At 42.0% G+C, this 23,364-nt stretch overlaps 1 protein-coding gene across 2 annotated transcripts in view; it reads left to right on the forward strand.

Annotated features, from left to right (window-relative positions):
* ptprub (protein tyrosine phosphatase receptor type Ub) overlaps positions 1-23,364 on the forward strand; it is a 487,258-nt gene that overhangs the window by 367,223 nt on the left and 96,671 nt on the right. For both annotated transcript variants that reach the window (XM_060922216.1, XM_060922217.1), the window contains exon 13: positions 11,616-11,652. In XM_060922216.1, coding sequence (XP_060778199.1) covers positions 11,616-11,652 — 37 coding nt within the window. The remainder of the gene's footprint in view (positions 1-11,615; positions 11,653-23,364) is intronic.

Below are 23,364 nucleotides of genomic sequence, written 5' to 3' on the forward strand. Positions count from 1 at the left end.
CCCTTTTCCATCAAATTAGTTCCAGGGCTGGCTCAAGGCCAGTGCTGGTGCTGGTTCACAACTCGTTCAACTTGCGAGCCAGCTGAGAACCAGTTTGCTTTTCCATAGCTCACGGTGCTAAACGGAGCCACGTCATTACGTCGCTGTATACGTCATTACGTTGCTGTATACATCAGTTACGTCGCTACGTTTGCTTAAACCTTGGCGCGAATATCGAATCAAAAACAACGCGGAAGAAGCAGCAACAGCAGCAACAACAACAATAATAATAATGGATGACTTCGCGTTTGTACAGCTGCTGCTTCTCGCCGCTTAAAAATGGCGATCTTTCGCAGTCTTGTTATTGTTGTTGGTCTTAACAACTCCACCCCCCCGCTGACGTAAGCGGTTCTTTCCTCTGTCCCAGCAGAGAGTTGGTGCTAGCCTGGAACCGGTTTTTCTGGCCCCAGAACCAGTTCTTTGTCAGTGGAAACAGAAAACCCGGTTCCAAACTAAGCACTGGCCCCGAACCAGCCCTGGAACTGCTTTGGTGGAAAAGGGGCATGTGTGTCAGCCCTGGAATGACCTGGTGACTTGTCCAGGGAGTACCCCACCTCTTGCCCATAATCAGCTGGGATAGGCTCCAGCTTGCCCGTGACCCTGCACAGGATAAGCGGTTACAGATAACAGTTGGATGGATTTCTGATTTTCATGAGCTATAAGCCATAATCATCAAAAGTAAAACAGAAAAGGCTTTAAATATTTAACTTACATGTAATGAATTTAGAATATATGGAAGTTTATCTTTCTGAATTAAATTATGGAAAAAAAAACTTTTTCACAATTCTCTAATTTTTTTATATATATATACCTGTATATTGCTATTCTGTTTTTGATTTTTTTTCTGTTTTCCTGACTGTGTTTTTTGCCTTGCCGAGTTTGTACTGTTTGCCTATTACCTGTCCCCTGCCTGTTCCTGTTTATGCTCTTTGCCTCACATTTCAGTTTTGTTTGCCAGTTTGCTTTTCATAAACTTTTCCTGCGATTACATCCATCTGCTACCTATTCACATGAGATCGGTATTTTCAAAGCTAAGTATTCAAGTATTTCAAGGATCAGTATTTTCAAGGCACCACTTTGTAGTGGTCAATTCATGTGTTCATGTGTAATAATGATTCCTTATGCGCTTCATTTTATATATGAAAAATAACACACACAAATTCTTTGTTGCATACAAAGTGTCTTGAATCTTGGTATTGAGAGCAAATGCGCACACACACATGTACACACATACATACATACACACACACACACACACACGTGTGTGTGTGTGTGTGTGTGTGTGTGTGTGTGTGTGTGTATGTGCGCATTTGCTCTCAATACCAAGATTCAAGACACTTTGTCTTTGTATGCAACAAAGAAATTGTTTAGTAGCTCTCTGACCAGCATCAATAAACAAAACAAAAAGTTAAACATCTTATAATGTTGTAGAAAACCAAGGACAAAAAACAATCAACAACACATAGAAATCAGCAACCAGCACTGATAAAGTGATATTGTAAAAATGTGGGATGGATGGATGGACGGATGCAGCAGCAGCTTTAAAGTGCAAAAATGGTGCATCACTGTCCAAATTGCACCAGGTAGTCCTCAGTAGCTATTGGCAGATGTCTGTGTGGAAGATACAGTTTCTCACTCTGTTAATCTAGGTTTTGATGGTATAGTATATTTTCTCTCATGGCAGGGGTACAAACAGGTGGTGTACTGAGTGGGTTGAGTCTCTGCTGGTGTTACTAGCTTTCTTTTATAGGTGGCCAGAATACACAACATCCAGGTCCAGGAGCACAGCTCCCACAATCTTCTGTGCTGTCTTTACCAATTGGGCCAAGTCCTTCCTGTCCTCTGCTGTGCAGCTAACATAATGCACTGTGCACATAATGTTGGCAGAGGATGCTTTCTATGGTGCTTCTATAGAAGTTTACCAGCAGCTTGGAGGGTTTGCTTGAGTTTCCTGAGGAAGAAACTCATCTGATGGGCTCTCTTTATTAGGTGGGAGATGTTAAGGGACTTTGTGAAGTCTTTTGCTATGTGGATTCCCAGAAATTTTATGTTGTCCACAATTTCTGCCTCTACACTGTTGATGAGAAGTGGGTGGGTGGGTGCTCTTCCTGGATCTCCTGTAGTCCACAATGATCTCTTTGGTCTTAGTTGGTGTTCAGGATCAGATTTTTGTCCAAAACACCACTCACCCAGATATTGGACTTCCTTTGTAGCATGTCTCCCTGTTGTTGGTAATGAGTCCCACAATAGCTGTGTCATCGGCAAATTTCACGATCATGTTTGAGGAGGGGCGGCACGGTGGCGTAGTGGTTAGTGCTGTCGCCTTGCAGCAAGAAGGTCCGGGTTCGAGCCCCGTGGCCGGCGAGGGCCTTTCTGTGCGGAGTTTGCATGTTCTCCCCGTGTCCGCGTGGGTTTCCTCTGGGTGCTCCGGTTTCCCCCACAGTCCAAAGACATGCAGGTTAGGTTAACTGGTGACTCTAAATTGACCATAGGTATGAATGTGAGTGTGAATGGTTGTCTGTGTCTATGTGTCAGCCCTGTGATGACCTGGCGACTTGTCCAGGGTGTACCCCGCCTTTCGCCCGTAGTCAGCTGGGATAGGCTCCGGCTTGCCTGCGACCCTGTAGAACAGGATAAAGCAGCTAGAGATAATGAGATGAGATAATAAGATGAGATGTTTGAGTGAATGGGGTACACTCATGGGTGAAGAGGGCTGGGCTGAGCACACAGCCCTGTAGTGCACCTGTATTCAAGATAAGAGCTGAGGATATGTGGTTACCTACAGTGGTGCTTGAAAGTTTGTGAACCCTTTAGAATTTTCTATATTTCTGCATAAATATGACCTAAAATATCATCAGATTTTCACACAAGTCCTAAAAGTAGATAAAGAGAACCCAGGTAAACAAATGAGACAAAAAATATTATACTTGGTCATTTATTTATTGAGGAAAATGATCCAATATTACATATCTGAGAGTGGCAAAAGTATGTGAACCTCTAGGATTAGCAGTTAATTTGAAGGTGGAATTAAAGTCAGGTGTTTTCAATCAATGGGATGACAATCAGGTGTGAGTGGGCACCCTGTTTTATTTAAAGAACAGGGATCTATCAAAGTCTGATCTTCACAACACATGTTTGTGGAAGTGTATCATGGCATGAACAAAGGATATTTCTAAGGACCTCAGAAAAAGCGTTGTTGATGCTCATCAGGCTGGAAAAGGTTATAAAACCATCTCTAAAGAGTTTGGACTCCATCAATCCACAGTCAGACAGGTTGTGTACAAATGGAGGAAATTCAAACCCATTGCCCAAGAGTGGTCGACCAACAAAGATCACTCCAAGAGCAAGGCATGTAATAGTCGGCGAGGTCACAAAGGACCCCAGGGTAACTTCTAAGCAACTGAAGGCCTCTCTTACATTGGCTAATGTTAATGTTCATGAGTCCACCATCAGGAGAACACTGAACAACAATGGTGTGCATGGCAGGGTTGCAAGGAGAAAGCCACTGCTCTCCAAAAAGAACACTGCTGCTTGTCTGCAGTTTGCTAAAGATCATGTGGACAAGCCAGAAGGTTATTGGAAAAATGTTTTGTGGATGGATGAGACCAAAATAGAACTTTTTGGTTTAAATGAGAAGCGTTATGTTTGGAGAAAGGAAAACACTGCATCCCAGCATAAGAACCTTATCCCATCTGTGAAACATGGCAGTGGTAGTATCATGGCTTGGGCCTGTTTTGCTGCGTCTGGGCCAGGACGGCTTGCCATCATTTATGGAAGAATGAATTCTGAATTATACCAGTGAATTCTAAAGGAAAATGTAAGGACATCTGCCCATGAACTAAATCTCAAGAGAAGGTGGGTCATGCAGCAAGACAATGACCCTAAGCACACAAGTCGTTCTACCAAAGAATGGTTAAAGAAGAATAAAATTAATGTTTTGTAATGGCCAAGTCAAAGTCCTGACCTTAATCCAATCGAAATGTTGTGGAAGGACCTGAAGCAAGCAGTTCATGTGAGGAAATCCACCAACATCCCAGAGTTGAAGGTGTTTTCTATGGAGGAATTGGCTAAAATTCCTCCAAGCCGGTGTGCAGGACTGATCAACAGTTACCAGAAATGTTTAGAAGCAGTTATTGTTGCACAAGGGGGTCACACCAGATACTGAAAGCAAAGGTTCACATACTTTTGCCACTCACAGATATGTAATATTGGATCGTTTTCCTCAATAAATAAATGACTAAGTATAATCTTTTTGTCTCATTTGTTTAACTGGGTTCTCTTTATCTACTTTTAGGACTTGTGTTAAAATCTGATGATGTTTTAGGTCATATTTATACAGAAATATAGAAAATTCTCAACTTTCAAGCACCACTGTATCCTAATATTTTGTGGTCTTTGAGTGAGGAAGTCCAGAATCCATGATTACAGTGGGGTAGTTAATCACAAGTTGTTGAGTTTGTGTACTAGTTTGTGAGGAATTATAGTCTTGACAACGGAACTGAAGTTGACAAAAAGCATCCTGACATTTGTATTTGGATGTTCTAGGTGGGACAAGGCTGCATAAAGTGAAATGGAGACTGCATCCTCCATAGATTTGTTTCCCAGAAAGGCAAACTGGTAGCTATCTAGATCTGTGGGGATGATGTCCCTGATGTGGAATAATATAATCCTCTCAGAGTACTTTGTGATAACTGGGGTCAGAGCAACTGGGCAATAGTCATTAAGGTTGTTAACTGCTGATGTCTTGCACACAGTTAAAATGGTAGTAGATTTAAGGCAGGTGGGGACTACAGCATAATATCAGTGAAAGCCCCTGTTAGTTTTTCGGCACATGACTTCAGTGTGTGACCCAAAACCCTGTCTGGCTCTGCTGCTTTGGTGATATCGATTCTCCTCAAAGTGGATTTCACATAGTATTGCTATAGGTGGGATGCTCCTCCTTGGACAAGGACATTTGAGCACCCATTCTGCTGTTCTGCATGTCAAAGCATGCAAAGAACTGGTTCAGGGTGTCAGAGAGTGGCTGATCTGTGGAGTTCTGCTCTTGTAGTCTGTTATGGTTTTAAATGCTCTCCACATACTCCTGGGGTTGTTGTTTTCAAAGTGCCCCTCAGTGCATTGCTTGTATTTGCATTTAGCCTCTCTAATGCCATTCTTCATGTCCCTCTGAGCACTTCTGCAGGCCACAATGTCACCTGTCCTGAAGGCAGTATCTTGAGCCTTGAATAGAGACTATCCATTTCTGTCCACCCATGGTTTCTTGTTTGGAAGTACCCTGATGGTTTTACTGGTTTGTACCATCTCAGTTCAGGAGTGTCAGTAGGCCAGGATGTCTAAGGTGTATTCCTCCAAGTCTGCCTCCCTTGCAAACAGTTCCTAGTCTGTGTTTTCAAAGTTGAACTGTAGCAGTAAGGTGGTTCTGTTCTGCAGATTACAGGTTTATGGAATGGAATCATTATCACTGAAATGTACTATGATAAACCAAGGTGTGGGAATGGTACAGCTTTATACACTCCCAGGATGTTGGTGTAGATTTGATCCAGAATATTTTTGTCTCTGCTCATGACACTGATATTCTTGTGGAATTTGGGTAGCACTGTCTTTAGTTTTGAGTGGTTTAAGTCTCTTGCCACAATCACAGCTCCCTCTGGATGTGCACTGAGCTGGTTGTTAATAGTGCTGTGCAGTTTCTCCAGTACGATCTTAGCATTAGGTTTTAGTAGTATGTAAACACCTTAGGTCTTAGGGCTACCTTCTTGAGATAACCTTTTGCAGGTTGGGATGTCTGTAAGTCCAGGGAGCAGTGTGTTCCAATAAGGTCTGTAGCTGTATATCAGTCATTATTTACATAAATACACACTCCAACACCTTTACTCTTACTGGAGGCTGCAATCCTGTCTGCTTGGAAAACAGAGCGCCCCGCAAGTTCAGTGGCCACGTTGGGAATGGTGCTGTCCCACTAAGTCACCAAAATGATCATTACACAGCTGTCTTTACATACCAGTGATCATTACATACCAATCTTATTTTGTCCATCTTGTTGATGAGTGACCGGGAGTTGGCAAGGAAGAGACTTGACAAGCCTGGTCTATGTGGATGAGTCCTTAGCCTAGCTTATAAGCCTCTTCTTTTGTCCCACTTCTGCTTTCATTCCCGATGCCACCTGAAGCCCTTCTGGGGTGGGATGATGCTAACACCCTCAGGGTCTCCCCAGTGCAGAATCTCTGGTGGAATAGAATCCGGGCTATCAGAGATGTAAGCATGATATTGTATTCCGATGTAAAGGAGTTCAGCTCGTTCATTCTGTAATGAGCCTTGAGCTCTCGAACAAGCGGTCACAGCACAGTCAAAAACACACAAATACTACTATTCAACCAAGAGTACTAAGCCACTGTGTCCTTTTGTGCCACCATCTCTTATCTCGTATTTACTATTTTTGCCTTTAACCATGCCCTGCTTCCCTGTAATATAAATATGTGGTTGCACACATCTCTGTGTTATCCATTACCATATGAAAGAAACCAATATATTTCAACACAAAAAAGACAAATGGGTGTTGAACTACACAGACCAATATATAGGTGAAAATGTAGTGTGGGTATAAAAATGCATAATAAGTTAAAAATTTCATTAAGCACAACTGGGGCTATTTAAAATATAATTCATAATTAATCAGTTGGAAATATGCCATGACCATACTGTTCCCCCACACACAGGAGGGTGGTGAAGGAGAGAAATAAAATTTGTCAAGTTTGAATATCAACTGGAAAAAAGTAAAATAAAACTATCCGATGTCCCTGTATATTAGAGTACAAAATATTCCTTCTTGTTCTATCCACATCCACTGGATATGAGCAATCGTGCACTCTAATTGGCTACTCTACTACTAGGCTATCAGCTCATATAATGTGAGTAGAGAAAAACAAAATGGCAGAGCGTGTTGCTGAACCAACCAAAGACAAAATAAAAGCTCTACTCGAAAACAAAGCCCCAAAAATTATCAGGTATTTGTTATCAAGATTATCAAGAAACAGAAATAGCAAAAAGAATATAGTCATCGTCTTACTCCCCCCCCCAAAAAAAAGAAAACTGTATCTTTTTTTTTAATTTTTCAAGACTTATTGTTATAGCATTTTTCACAAATTGCTACTGTCATTTTGCCAGTTTGTTTACATTCTAAGTGGAAATTATTTTGTTGGACGTTTTGTCTAAAGTTTTAATTTATCGAATTTGCAAAAAATAAAAATGCTTTGTTTCTCAAAATTCAGTTAATGTGGATATGATAAAACAGTTATTCCACTCAATCTCATCGTACATGGCTTATAGCCAACTTGACGTTATGCACCTTGTCAGCTATCAGCTCATGTACGACTCAATTTCGTGGAATAACTGTTAAATATATTAGTGTTGTTGCTTGGGCACAGTAGAGTCCATTAATCTGTCCTTAGGAAAATGTGTATCAGTTAAAAAATTATATCAGTTAAAAAATATATACCGTATCTTCTGAGATTAGATCCTGTAAACACATATGTTGTACACACCTACTGATAAGATCACAAGATTCATTTTTATAAAGCCATAATTGATGCACATAGTAAGTCTATATTTCAAGTCTCTGAAATGTGGAGTTTTTGATGTAGGATCAGATCCCCTCCTGTGCATTTTGTCATATTTACTGAGACATGAAAAATGAATACTAATCGTTTTTCATGTCTCATCACTCTGAGGACTTGGATGCATACAACCCCTGGTGTGTAAGGGCAGACTTTATAGCCGAGTATGGAAGAGAGAATGCTGTAAAATTCCCACAGTCAGTAAATCTGTGATAAGCTGAGAATTACATAGGCATTACTCCACAGCTTCCCTATCCTTTCTTCTGCTCTCAACATTTGCACAAGTTTATGTGACATTAAAAGCTCATGGTTGGATCTGGCTTTGAATGTGAAGACAGTATAAGCTGTGCATGCCAGGCTTCTATTGTTCAGGCTGCATTTAACTAAAAATAATGGTTCCCCTTCTCCCAGTGGACATTCACCATTTACGGTGCATCCCAGATCTCAGGCATGAACCACTGCGTCGGCATAATTGGGCACAGGTGCAGCTGATCAGAAATAGATAATTGGCGGTTTATGTTATTAGTCAAGCCGACATTGGCGAGAGGAATGTGGTTTATCGTAGAAGCAATTTGTTGCTAAAAATAGGCCTGGACAGATGGGCCTTGGTGGCTGCCTAAGAAACATTGCATACCAACTTTCAGAAAAGTTTATACTTTGGTGAATTTTGTGAGTGTGGCAAAATAAATGGCACACATTGGTGAGGCTTACTCTGCAACCTACACAGTTGGATTAATCAAATGAATTGATTTAAAGCCTCATCAATGGGCAGGATTAGTACTTGCTATGACTGGAAACATGCCTAGAGAGAGAGAGGACCATCCCTCTGACACCTGCCCACCACCAAGCCAACACAGTGAGGATCCTCTAGAGCCCTAATTGGTCTGCCTGCTCTCTCACACAGCTCTCTCACACATGCAAGCTGTTTCTCTCACGTCAGTCTAATTCTCTAATTACCCTCAGAGATTATGACAAACCCCACAAAAACAGTTCCAGTGACATCCAGCACTGCCAAGGTAACCCAGTACTCAAATATTGTACAAATGAAGACAAGCTGTGACTGTTAATCCTGTCCCATTGTGCTGTTATTTATGCTTCAGACCTTTTTGTTTCTAAAAATTGCCTTGTGCGGTCATTTGAATTTAGGACTATTAGACCATGTAGGACGAGCCTCTGTATCAGGCTGAGGCATCTTGCCACTATTACTGAATCATGCTCACCTGGAGCTTATACAAATATGCCATTACACATTGGAGAAACATGGCAAAATGGCAATGTGGAGGTTTTTTTCTACATCATCTTGATTTGATGCCAGTCAGCATATATCTTCCTCAAAGAGATGTGTTGACATTTACTAGAAGGTTATCACTGTAGCTCAGCACCTGGAAGCCTGGCTGTACTCTATTTGTGAGTTCGGACAGCAACATTATGTAGTAGGATTTTGGTCCCCTGGGCTGTTTTACTCTTGTCTGATTGAAAATGCATGTGACAGCTCAACTATAATAGAACCCACCCGCAGTTTTACTTTGCAGCGTAGCCACTTTGAGGGTGAACTGCTGTGCTGTAGCTTCGCTCAATTCCAGTGATTTACACCCCTGACCTTTACCTAAATACTCATTTCTCTTTGCCAAGATTTTATGCTAAAGTAATTGCTGTAAAGGCTGGCACTTACTGTACAGTTGAAAAAGTTTTAGGTTTAGAAGGGGGAGCCAGTGTTTAGCATTACTGCTCACCAGTCTGAGTCTTTCTCTGATTTTGTGTGAGCATTTCTCTTCAGTTTCCTTTTGTCAGTTTCTCCACAACAGGGGCTTTGAAACTTGGCAGTGGCATAAGAAGCATCTGCTCAGTAGTTAGCCATTATTTCTGAGAATTATGTGATGTTGCTGCTGTTATACTATTTTGCTGACTTGATGGATCTAAATGGGCATTTGAAAGATGTTTGATTATAGACTCAACAAAATAGAGGAACTGCTCATCTTCTTTATGAGCTCTTATTCTTTAGTCTGTCACTTAGTCAACAATAAAGGAGTTATACTGTCTTTCTCAAGCATGTGCATGAATATAGTTTGACACTTTTAGGGTGACTGTATTCAAAGAGGTGACCTGTGTGTGTGTGTGTGTGTGTGTGTGTGTGTGTGTGTGTGTGTGTGTGTGTGTGAGAGAGAGAGATCTCCCACCAAGCACCTTCTGTCCCTCAATCTTTCACTCACTAATTACTTCCTCTCTTTTTCACATTCCAATCTCTGCCATGTCAAGATGGATGGCCTGAGCAGAAATCTATCATCTCTCTCTCTCTCTCTCTCTCTCTCTCTCTCTCTCTCTCTCTCTCTCTCTCATTCTTTCACTCTGCCTTCACTAAACTGAGTGTACTTGCCTTCTAATAAGCCCCTCCAGTCTGGATAAATATAGTTCTCATAATTCATTTACTTAGGCTGATTTTGCTGACAGATCCTGTTTTGCAGTGGCGGCCATGACTGTTCCAGTGAATTTTATTAAGTAGAAAAACTAGATTGCACTTGACTGCAACTATGTGATCAAAGCTCAGTAGCTCTTTGTGCCCTGTCACACATCAGCTTCTTTTATTGACAGCCTCCATTGGTGACTCCATGCTGTCAAAGTTGTATTCCTGGGCATTGACTATGAGGACAGACTTTGCTAAGACAGAGTAGGGTCTTTAGTTCTGTTCAGAATGAACCACAATGATTTTTGCATGCTTTTATATATGCTATCATCAGAAAGTGTGCATCTCAGGCATTTCGGTAGCTCATATCTGTGTGTGTGTGTGTGTGTGTGTGTGTGTGTGTGTGTGTGTGTGTGTGTCAGGTAGGTGGTGGTGTGCAGAAACACCTAGTTGATGTGAGAAGTCAGAGGAAACTGGCCATTCTAATTAGAGCTGACAGGAAAGCTATGGTAGGCTACAGTAACTGTTGTAGGTGACCATGAGATGTTTTTCCAATCTGCAACAGTAATTTTGTCGTAGATTAGATTATTGCTGTGTTGTACATTCTGAAATGCTTTTCTGCTCACCACGGTTATAAAGAGTGGTTATTCAGGTTACCAGTGGGAGGAAACAGGAGAATCCAGAGGAAACACCAGGCAGAAGCTGGGAGAACATGCACTACTCCATACAGATGAGCTAAGGGTTAATCTGGGGACTCTGGAGGTGACAATACTGCCCACTGCATCATTGTGCCTCCTGGGATTAGATACAGGTTTAGGCATAGCATTAATTACCTAATTACCTGCATTAATAATTATGCCATTGGAAGGTCCTCACAAGGAGAATAAGACTAATATGTGTGTGTGTGTGTGTGTGTGTGTGTGTGTGTGTGTGTGTGTGTGTGTGTGTGTGTGTGTGTTTTATGAAAGAGGAAAGCCTGAGTGTAGCATTAAAAAGAGGTTTTAGGGTTGAGGCAGTTTGAATGGATTTTCAATTAAAAAGAAGAAAAAAGCAATTGAACCAGTTTGAGAAGGAGGTTCTCATTCTTTTATGCCTGGAGAAATTTGCATAATTGTCCTGTAATGCCTGAATTAGCATCTGTAAATCTTAATTTGATAATACATCTCCTTGTCGCAGCAGCGGGCCAGAATTAGATTGTGAGCTTGGATCTCATTAGTGTTATTTGACGAAGGTCCTTTTCATAACACCCCAAGATCATCATCCCAGATTTTGGGGGAAAATTAATTTCTTCTTGGAATTTGTTGGCTGCTATAAAGCTAATTCCCTCAGTTATGTGCAGTTCTGCTGTCTTTCTTTGCAGTACACCTCCTCATCTTTTCATCATACAGTATACAATAATGCATACATTTTTATATTATGAGAGCACTGCTGATTTTTAATGCATTTAACTCAAGTTTCTTGCTCCTGTTTATTGTCCATTTGACTAAAATTGCAGTATTGCCATCCTGCTTCATAGAGCAAGACACTGCAGCTAAATCATCTCTGTCTCTCTTTTCCTTTAGGAAACAAGGATAAACTGCATCCGGATTGCCCGTAAAGGTGAGTGCTGAAACAGTTATTTATTTATTTATTTATTTATTTTTTAACCCAACCCTAAATTGTCTTCAGCCAGGCTTGGACATTAAAAAGCTGCAGGCCAATGTGCGAGTGGCTGATCCCTGCTTAAACCTTGACTAGAGAGACTTAATCTTAAAAGTATGTAACTAAAGAGGAATATCTGTTTCTCTGGGCTAAAACCTCCATTTTCAATCCTTTATTCATTGGATACAGTTTTTTAAGGGCTTTAACATTTTTATCAAAGTAAACAATATTTATGGAAGTGTATAGAATATATTTCTAAGTGATTTTCTAGTATTTAGAGTTCTTAAACTACATTTGTAACTTAATCCACTAACAATGTTTGTTCCACTTGTGATAGACTGATCACATTTAATCTGTGTTTATTTCAGTGAGCTCTATTCTATTAGCACATTTGTATTCGAACACTCAGGCATTCTAAAACTTTGTCTGCTGCCACCTGTTCAGGGCATAGAAGTGTGTGTGTGTGTGTGTGTGTGTGTGTGTGTGTGTGTGTGTGTGTGTGTGTGTGTGTGTGTTTTCTTTTGTTGATGATTTGATGTCACATGTGCATTACAGAAATTCTGATCCCAAATTCAGTTGATTAGGTTCATGTCCATTGATGTCCTTGATCAAAGAATGACATTTGTTCATTGAGTGAGAAAAGCACACTTGCGCCTTGTATTGGCATAGCTCTGCGAGATGGCTATTTCAATAAAGCAATGCGAGACAACCGGAAGTTCATTCATTCCTATAGGAATCTCTGCGATCTCTGATCTGTTTGTGAAAATTACCTCTTTTTTTTTTTTAGTCCAGAATTTGCCTTGAGTATGTTGAAAAAAATTGCAGCATTTGAAGTGCAATTCAGAGAAAAGTGAGTAGTTAACAAACTGTTTCTGTCAATTCAGTAGCTTGAGTGTTGTGAACTGTATCATTAAAAAGAAACTCATTTAGCTAGTTTAACACCTTCTGAATCTGAATTTCATTTTTCTAAAAATGGTTAGCCTATAGGCTACACCACCTAAATCTAATCTCGTTGTCTCTAGCCGCTTTATCCTGTTCTACAGGGTCGCAGGCAAGCCGGAGCCTATCTCAGCTGACTACGGGCAAAAGGCGGGGTACACCCTGGACAAGTCGCCAGGTCATCACAGGGCTGACACATAGACACAGACAACCATTCACACCTACGGTCAATTTAGAGTCACCAGTTAACCTAACCTGCGTGTCTTTGGACTGTGGGGGAAACCAGAGCACCTGGAGGAAACCCACGCGGACACGGGGAGAACGTGCAAACTCCACACAGAAAGGCTCTTGCCGGCCATGGGGCTTGAACCCGGACCTTGTTGCTGTGAGGCAACAGTGCTAACCACTACGCCACCGTGCCACCCCCACCTAAATTGAAGTTAAATAAAAGTGGGGTAGATCATCCATCCATTTATCCATTATCCTAACCGCTTATCCTGTGCAGGGTCGCGGGCAAGCTGGAGCCTATCCCAGCTGACTATGGGCAAGAGGCAGGGTACACCCTGGGCAAGTTGCCAGATCATTTAAGCATAATTTGAAGAGGGATTTTGCATAATCAGGCAACCTTTTGCACCAGACAAAATTAGCTTCTCGCTCATGGCTATAAATGATGAGGTTGCATTATAAACCATCCATAAAGAAATGCATTTCCTTGTGTTGAACACTACAGGGCATAGTGCATATATTATATGGAACTACAGACACCAAACGAAACTTATGAAAATGAGGTGCAAAACGGCTAACGCGTCTGTGGTGCCTGTAGCTGTCTGTGTGCATGTCCATAAGGGTACTGTATATCACTGAGGCTTTATCTAGTAAGGTTTTAAAGATCTTTTACTTGACCACATTTTCTTCTCAATATGGTCACCTCCTGGTTCCCACCCACCAGCCAGCTCACTCCTGTCATATGACAGCTGCTAACCAGGGAGAATGAGTGCTAACATGCACTTCCTCCAAGACATATGAAGTCAGCTAGCTGCATATTTTCAGACTGCTCCTCATGCGGCATCTCCGGTTTCAGAGGAAAGAGCAATCTAACACATATATTACACATACAGTCTCAGATTCCCATGATTGGTGTGTATCACTGTGATTGGTAGGGGAGAGAGAGAGTACACTACCTCTCCCACCCAGAGCTCCCTTGGCTTCACATGGATGGCTGTGGCATTGTTGGAATCTTCCAACTTTCCTATTATGCAGCTCAGGAGCCTTTCCATCACATTTGTTAAGCTGGATCTAACATAATCTTTGCAGCCAGAAAAATTCCTGCTTCATTTTGGTGAAATATAATTTTGTATTAATTTATATTATAATTATATACCGGGGCCCCACCCTGGAGCCAGGCCTAGGGTAGGGGCTCATCAGTGAGCACCTGGTGGCCGGATCTATGTCCGTGGGGCCTGGCCGGGCCCAGCCCAAATGCGCAACACAGAACCACTCTCTTGTGGACCCACCACCCACAGGAGGTGCTGTAAGGGTCTGGTGCACTGTGGATTGGGTGGCAGCCAAAGGCGGAGGCCTTGGCGTACTGATCCCTGACTGACAAAACTGGCTTTTGGGATGTGGAATGTCTGGTGGGGAAGGAGCCTGAGCTTGTGCGTGAGGTTGAAAGGTACCGACTAGATATAGTTGGGCTCACCTCAATGCATAGCTTGGGCTCTGGAACCAATTTCCTGGAGAGGGGTTGGACTCTCTTCCATGCTGGAGTTGCCAAGGGTGAGTGGTGCAGGGCAGGGGTGGAGCTATTGGTAGCCCCACAGTTTGGCACGCTAACATTGGAGTTCTCCCCAGTAAACAAGAGGGTAATTTCCCTGTGTCTTCAGGTCGGGGAACGGTCTCTGACTGTCATTTACGCTTATGCACCAAATGGTAGTTCAGAGTACCTGGCCTTCTTGGAGTCCTTGAGTGGGGTACTACACAGTGCACCACGAGGGGAGTCCATTGTTTTACTGGGGGACTTCAATGCTCACGTGGGCAATGACAGCGAGACCTGGAGGGGTGTGATTGGGAGGAGCAGCCTGCCCGATCTGAACCCGAGCGGTGTTCTGTTGTTGGACTTCTGTGCCATGCACAGTTTGGCCATAACAAACACCATGTTCGAGCATAAGGGTGTCCATAAGTGCATGTGGCACGAGGACACCCTAGGCCATAGATTGATGATGCCAGGGGCGGAGGCCGGACAGACCTGGTAGGCCCAAACGTGTAGTGAGGATATGCTGGGAACATCTGGCGGAGGCTCCCGTCCGTCAGATCTTCAACTGCCACCTCCAGCAGAGCTTCAACTGCATACTGGGGGGGATGGGGACATTGAGTCCGAGTGGACCATGTTCTGTACCTCCATTGCTGAGGCGGCTGTGCGGAGCTGTGGCTGCAGGGTTGTTGGTGCCTGTTGTAGCGGTAATCCCCAAACCTGCAGAGGCTCCAACTTGGGAAATTGCAAAGAGGGAGATTCTCCCTCTCTGTGAGTAGCTCGGAGGGAGACAAGTTTGAGCGCCATAGGCACGGTGAGTTTATATATATATATATATATATATATATATATATATATATATATATATATATATATATAATATGTGTGTGTGTGTGTATAATGTGTGTGTCAATTTCGTGTCAATTAAATCTTATTAATAGTAACAGATCTAGATAAATCCAGTGACTATAGACCAAACTTTAATATGCCTAAAGTCAATGTTAATGTCAATAATGACTATTATAAATTGCCAGTGGTAGACCCTCTGATGATAATGTTCTTCTAATAATATTCTATTTCTAAGTCTAAGTTAGTAAAAGTCAGACAAAAAAAGTCAGGCAAGTTCGTTAGAATCTAACGTCTGGTCTGGTGATCTAACCTTGTCAGACATAGGGTCGCCTTGCTGCTATCCAGAATAGTCCACCATTCGTCCCTGGCGACCATCGCGACGGGCGAGCCGAACTTTATCTTGGTGATTTTCTGATATTTTTTCTTCATAGTTTGGCTTTCACCATTTCCACCAACAGAAGTTCGTTTCATTATCTCATTCAAGAGAACATAAAGTTAAAGATGAGCAGGCGATAAATGCAGACGAAATGCAGATGCGAAAAAACAAACAAAATGGTTGAGTGTCGCGGGGTTTCTTGTTCTCTCGCGTGTATCATTAATAGCGCCATCTGTATGCTTAATCGGTAACTGCTAAGACATTGGGTGGGCTCAAGTGTGTACCCCACGGCGTACCGAATTCCACTCCATTCATATGCACGCTTGATCTGCGCGTGCATGCCTCCTGCATTCACTCCAATCCCCCCGTTACGCCGATCGGTGTACCGACTGGGGAATCGGCATATACCGTGGGGTACGCACTTGAGTCCACCCATACAATGTCAGACACACGAAAAGCAGAAAGTCAACTATTTTCGTCAACATAAACATATCAAATTATATATTTTTTTAAACTAATCATGTGTAGTAAGGGCGGGAGATTTTTATGTTGTCAGCAGGAGGTCGGGAGGATTTTCTAAATGTTCCCTAAAGTGGGAGATCTCCCGTCCATGGCGGGAGAGTTGGAGCCTCTGAATCTGGTGGTGGACACCTGTGGTGAGGGGAGCCATCAAGCTGAAGAAGCAGTCCTGTTGAGTTTGGTTAGCCTGTGGTTCTCCAGAGGCAGCTGACAGGTACCAATGGGACAAGCGGAACACAGTTCTGTTGGTCGCTGAAGCAAAAACTCAGGTGTGGGAGGAGTTTGGAGAGGCCATGGAAAGTGACTTTCAGTCAGCCTTGAAGAGATTCTGACAAATCATTCGGAAGCTCAGGAAGGGGAAGCAGTGCTCTGTCCTGACTGTTTACAGTGGGGATGGAGTGCTGTTGACCTCAACTGGGGACATTGTCTGGTGGCGGAAGGAATACTTTGAGGATCTCCTCAATCCCACCTTCATGTTGTCTGAGGAGGATGCAGAGTCTGAGGGCACTTGGGAGGACTCGCCCATCGCAGGGGCTGAGGTTGCCGAGGTGGTTAAAAAACTCCTTGGTGGCTGGGCTTCGGGGCTGGATGAGATTCGTCCTGAGTTCCTAAAGGTGCTGGATGTTGTTGGGCTGGCACACCTCTTCAACATTGCTTGGAGGTCAGGGACAGTGCCTCTGTATTGGCAGACTGGGGTGGTCCCCCTTTTTAAAAAAGGGGACTGGAGAGCGTGTTCCAACTATAGGGGGATCACACTTCTCAGCCTCCCCGGGAAAGCCTATGCTGGGGTGCTGGAGAGGAGAGTCCGGTCGATAGCCGAACCTCGGATTCAGGAGTAACAATGTGGTTTTTGTCCTGGTTGTGGAACACTGGACCAGCTGTTTACCCTTGCAAGGGTACTAGAGGGTGCATGGGAGTTTGCCCAACTGGCCTACATGTGTTTTGTGGACCTGGAGAAGACTTGAGACCGTGCCCCTTGTGGTGCCCTGTGGGGGGTGCTTTGGGAGTATGGGGTTTGGGGCCCACTGCTGCGAACCATTCGGACCCTGTATGACCAGAGCAGGCGTTTGGTTGGCATTGCTGGCAGTAAGTTGGAAATGGGTGGAGTGTCTACTTTGGGTCGGGGGGAGTTGCTACCTCAAATGGAGGAGTTTAAGTATCTTGGGGTCTTGTTCACAAGTGAGGGTAGGGGAGAGCGGGAGTTGGACAGATGGATCAGGGCAGCATCAGCAGTGATGCGGACGCTAAAATGGTCTGTTGTGGTAAAGAGAGAGCTGAGCCAAAAGGCAAAGCTCTCAATTTACTGGTCCATCTATGTTACCACCCTCACTTATGGTCACGAACTATGGGTAGTGACCGAAAGAATGAGATTACGGATACAAGCAGTCAAAATGAGTTTTCTCCACAGGGTGGCTGGGCTCTCCCTTAGAGACAGGGTGAGAAGCTTGGCCATTCAGGAGCAACTCAGAGTAGAACCACTGATCCTCCACATCGAAAGGAGTCAGTTGAGGTGGTTTGGGCACCATGTCAGGATGCCCCCTGGACACCTCCCAGGGGAGGTTCTCTGGGCATGCCCCACCAGGAGGAGACCCCGAGGCAGACCCAGGATACACTGGAGAGATTACATCTCTTGGCTGGCCTGGGAATGCCTCGGTATTCCCCTGGAAGAGCTGGTGGAGGTGGCTGGGGAGAGGGAAGTCTGGGCTGCTCTGCTTAGGCTGCTACCCTGGCGACCCGGACCCGGATAAGTGGCAGAAAATGGATAGATGGATAATTATATTGTAAATGGACATGAGTGTTTTACTGCAAAATACACCACTCATATTTTTCATACGAGCTACATCTGGGACATGGAGAACCAAAATCTGACATAAGTCTGTATGTGTTACTCATGAGGAAATCGATGAATTGTTTTGATAAATTTGGGTACTTTTGTGAATGTGTCGATATAATAAAAAGAAAATCACATGTTGGCTTGAAGATATGAAGTTTATCTTCTTGTGTTGAAAAACTCGCATTTTTCATATGAAATACATGGCAGATTTGAGTAACATATTTCACTCTGATGACATCACTCCCAGTGTTTTTCTGCTGATTAGACGCGCGTTGTCAAAATTGCAAACCAGTTCAAAATTAAAATTCTTTTGATTAATTTGCATATTTTTTGTGGATGTGTCCATATAATATAAAGAAAATTACACAGTGGCGCAAAGATATTAAGTTTTTATTTTTTTCGTGGTCCGGTTTCTATCAAATCCTGCACTCTGACTGGCTGGCAAGCAGGTCCGTATTACGGACCTCTGGCAACTCGCTCCTTCACAACAACAACAACAAACATAGTAGCAATTTTTGTCAACATTTATTTTTGCATTTCTCAGGAGAATATCATTAATTTTACAGCATGGATAGTGATAACAACAATCTTCACAGCGAAAGCGAGTTTTACTACCCTGTGGAAGAAGAAATAAAAGAAAACATTTCAGGAGAAAGCTTAAAAACCTGTAACTGTTGCTAACGCCGAGCAAAAACATGGCTGAATCCTGAATGACTCAGTTTTATATAAATAGGGGACTACATAGGCGGCAAAATGTATTTTTTTTCCCTGCCATGGAAGTGCACTTGTATACCGAGGAGGAAGCTATTTGCATGACAGCCATGAATGAGGATTCAAAATGGCGGCTCGTCTCATCTCGGTTTTCCGTTTCAGGCACTCTCATTTTCTGTTAGAATTTGGTAAAGAAAAAAATTAATTTATTATTTACCAGCTTAAGGTCAGTCCATATGGTGAAATACCATGACCTCGGCCTTGAATACTGACCGAGGTCCTATGGGCCGAGGTCAGTATTCAAGACCTCGGTCACGGTATTTCACCATACGGACCTCCCAGCTGGTAAATAACATGTATACCTTCTCGTGTTGAATATATCTTCACTTGTTCGTTTCACCCACTTGTGACTATATTTCCCACTTGAAGATAAACTTCATATCTTCACGCAACTGGATAATATCCTCTCTCTATATTTTTAAATTGAGATGTTAAATATGTTGAAAAACCCAATTTTGTTTGAAACACAATTTTTGGTGAAAATACAATTTCATTATTTCTTCATAATATTTTGGCCATTTGACAGAATTCAGTAAAACTGACCTCCGGTGAGTTTTCCCAGATCACCACATGTATAAATACACAAAACCACTTCACATGCCCTTCTTGTTATAGGGGTGTGGGTGGGTGTTTTAAATTTTTTTTAAACACATTATACATTTTTTGTTTAGCATTCTTACTCCCGGGATAAATGACAACATAATTTCTATTCGGAAATTTCATTTAGGAAAAATCCTTGATCACAGACATACACATGCTTGTAGACACACCTGAGACAAAACAGCAGAAAGCACCTGAAGAGCACAGGTCAGTCTTTCATCACGTTTGTTATTTGTGCTACCAGGATGGCAGCAGCCCATATCAAAGCCTGATTCTCAGTAGTGGCCAGACACACATAGTCAAACAATCCAGGAAAACTCCAGAGAAATCAGCACAAGTGAGCCCTGAACATCATACACACACCTGTAGCCATCAATATGACCTGTTAAAAAACCCCTCACCAAACATGAAAAAAAAATCCATCAGGAGGCAAGAATGCCCATCCAGATGACAAGAAAGGCCACCGCTAGCCCCAATTGAGCACTGTCACAGATCAGCACTGGTGACGCTGGTATTTATAGCTCGCAGCTCTCACTCAGCCTGCACTGAGCCTTGTGGCTAAATTGACTTTGAATGGATAGAATGAGAAGGGAGGGGGATACTTTTTTTCTTTGACTGAGTAATGAAGGTGGAAAGGATCTTTCAGAGCATGAAGCTAAGAACAGAGAGCAGCCATTTTGGAACTGTCAAATTCTGCATCTGCTATACAATAACATGCACTGAGTACAGAGAGTACAGATGGGCTATGATTAATCACACCTCAACATATTTGTGAACAAAATCCTCTTTCCTTTTATACCTGAGCTTTAGCAAGATGAGCCATTAACAATTAGGACTTGTGGCAAACAGATTAAGCCCATTATTTTAAATTTAAGCGATGCCAGTTTTCAGTCCTTTTTTTTTTTTTTTAATGACGCTTTATCTACAAAATAAAATTCCGTGGACCCCTAAGCATGGATTTGTTTTATGAATTATTGTTCAGATGTGTATAATAATATTCTGGCTACTTATTAGAACCATAGACCTTTTTTATGCCTGAACCTTCCACAGCCAGTACACAATAGGTCTAAGTTGCCATTATTTATTGGCATACTTTTTTCATTAATTAAGGTTTGGATTAAATTTATTACTTTAAGTGACCAGTCAAGAAAAATTTTGATAATAAATACAGCTATGGTAATGGTGGGCTGTGAGTTCCACCTCAGTAAAAATTATATACACACAAGCAGTGGTGATAAGAGTATTGATCATTTGTTATGCTGTTTCTGAATGTGCCCAGCACTCTAACAGCAGTTGTACATGTTGTTTGTGCAGTCCCTGCCTCTTACACATGATGATTATAGAGTGATGATTACACTTATTTACAGACACAGGCTACAGCCCATACCTTCTCTTCTTTGCACTTAATTATATGATTGCACTTAATCATAATAATAATAATAATAATAGGGTGGCACGGTGGTGTAGTGGTTAGCATTGTCGCCTCACAGCAAGAAGGTTCTGGGTTTGAGCCCAGTGCCCGACTGCGGCCTCTCCCCATGTCTGTGTGTGTTTCCTCCGGGTGCTCTGGTTTCCTCTACAGTCCAAAGACATGCAGGTTAGGCTAATTGGTGGCTCTAAATTGACCATAGGTGTGAATGTGAGTGTGAATGGTTGTTTGTCTCTGTGTCAGCCCTGCAATGACCTAGCAACTTGTCCAGGGTGTACCTCACCTCTTGCCCATAGTCAGCTGGGATAGGCTCCAGCTTGCTTGCAACCCTGCACAGGATAAGCGGTTACGGATAATGGATGGATGGATGGATACTACTACTACTACTACTAATAATAATAATACATGTATACAGTACTGTGCAAAAGTCTTAGGCACATGTAAAGAAATGCTGTCGACCAAAAATAGCTTAAAAAATAATGAAATGAAATGTTTTAACGTAAAAAAAATCCTCTAAACAGTAGTAAGCCATTATAAATGAAACAAAATCAATATTTGATGTGATGACCATTTGCTTTTTAAAAAAATAGTAGTCTGAGGTACAATGAGTGCAGTTTTATAAGGAAATGAGCTGTAGGTTTTTCTGAGCATTTTGCAGAACCAGCCACAGTTCTTCTGGACACTTTGACTGTCACATTTGCTTCTTAATTTTGCACCAAAACCCAGTAGCCTTCATTATGTTTTCTTTTTTTAATCTGAAAAGTGGTCTCTTATAGAATATGCTGCTCAGATACAACCTTTTTTCCCCTATAGCATTTAATTTTGCACTAGAAAACAAACGTCTGGAACCCTAAAATATTTTGTACTGACTCGATAATGTAGAAATCATAAAATAGAAATCTATAACAGTTTGTTCGAAAAAAAGGGTGTCTCAGACTTTTGTACAGTCCTATACATACAACAAGAGCATGATGCTTTTTTACATTTATCACCACTGTTTTTCTGGCATTGTATCTGTTGCTCTTCAGCAAATTTTAACAGTCAAGCACATTTTTTTTGATTGTGGCTGAATTAAAATAATTTACATTTCATATAATGCAATGATTAGTTTAATCCAGACATTCTACTTCCTCCTCTTAAATAAAATGCAGATCTCTTTGCTGCAATGTAATTTAACTATACATGAAAAAGAAAATGAAATAGTGGATGTGTTACACACCATGTCTAAGTGATGTGTTAGTATAACTTTCTCCTGAATAACATTGCCATCATCTTCTGAGTAATGGATAGTGCCTGCATTTTTCAATATCAATTTGACATATGTTTCTGACAAATAACCTCAAATAGCCCAGCCTGCAGCTGTGTAACTTTACTGCTATGTTCAGTCATTTCCAGTCATGAGTTTTATGACTGACGTGAAATGATGCATATCCATATGTATGTAAAACTAAAAAAAATCAGTCTCGGGAATAAAATGTAACCATATAGCATTTATGTAACATGAATAAATACACAATAAATGCACAATACTATTCAGTTCAAATTGACTTTTGATGTTTAAACACCCTGCTGTTAATGACTGGCATTTAAAATGTCCTTATTTACGCTACTGGAAAAAAATCAAGTTAATAATTTTACCCATTTAGCCATTTTGTTCCATCGGTCATATAATTCTAAGGACGAACTGTGTGTGTGTGTGTGTGTGTGTGTGTGTGTGTGTGTGTGTGTGTGTGTGTGTGTGTGAGTGTGTGTGTGTGTTGCCCCCATAATGTGCTCAAAGTGTTGTAAAATTGCACAGGCTTGCACAACCAAGCAGCCAGGGCACCCATTTCAACATGCAGGTGACAGTTTAATTAACAGTCCCTTGGCAATCTTCACACAACAATAGACTCTCATTTCTTCTCTAAGTACCAATTTCCATTTTTGGGGCACTCAGCATGTGCTCACATTAATCTTGAAACAAATTTCATGCTCGTGTGGAACTTAATTGATATTCAAGAAGAAAATGTGGCAGGAAAAACCTGAGAAAAAATCTGATTGGATTTTGAATAGATGTTTTCCCATTTTTTGTTTCATTCCACACTGCTTTATTAGTTGTTAATATCTTGCTTGGTGATGCTTGCAAATAAGGATGAGAAGTGATAACAAATGGCAATGTGTAGCTGTCACAGGAGACAGGAGAGTGTTCTTAAAAATGCCTTGGGGCTTTAGATGGAGGGTAACCATGTCTTATTCCTCTCTCCACTGTCCCAGTTCCCTCCATCCACACGCTTGTATTTTTAGCTATGGCCTTGTGCAGTGCTTTGAAACAGACCTCTTTCCTCAGGCCCAAACTCACTTTCCCTCAGCATGTAATCTTTCAAGCTACTGGGGTTTCAAGAAAACGCTATCGGCCAGCCAGAAACTAGATCACGAGCCTCTTGACAAAGTTATTTGCATAAGTGTAGAGTATTTAAGAGTATGAGTAAAATAACCGGCTGTTAATGTGGCAAAGCTTTTCTTCAAGCATAACAAGTGCCTGGCGTTTTATTGCCTATATACAGTGGTGCTTGAAGGTTTGTGAATCCTTTAGAATTTTCTATATTTCTGTATAAATATGACCT

The sequence above is a fragment of the Neoarius graeffei genome, chromosome 5 (assembly GCF_027579695.1).
Source record: "Neoarius graeffei isolate fNeoGra1 chromosome 5, fNeoGra1.pri, whole genome shotgun sequence".
Taxonomy (NCBI): domain Eukaryota; kingdom Metazoa; phylum Chordata; class Actinopteri; order Siluriformes; family Ariidae; genus Neoarius; species Neoarius graeffei.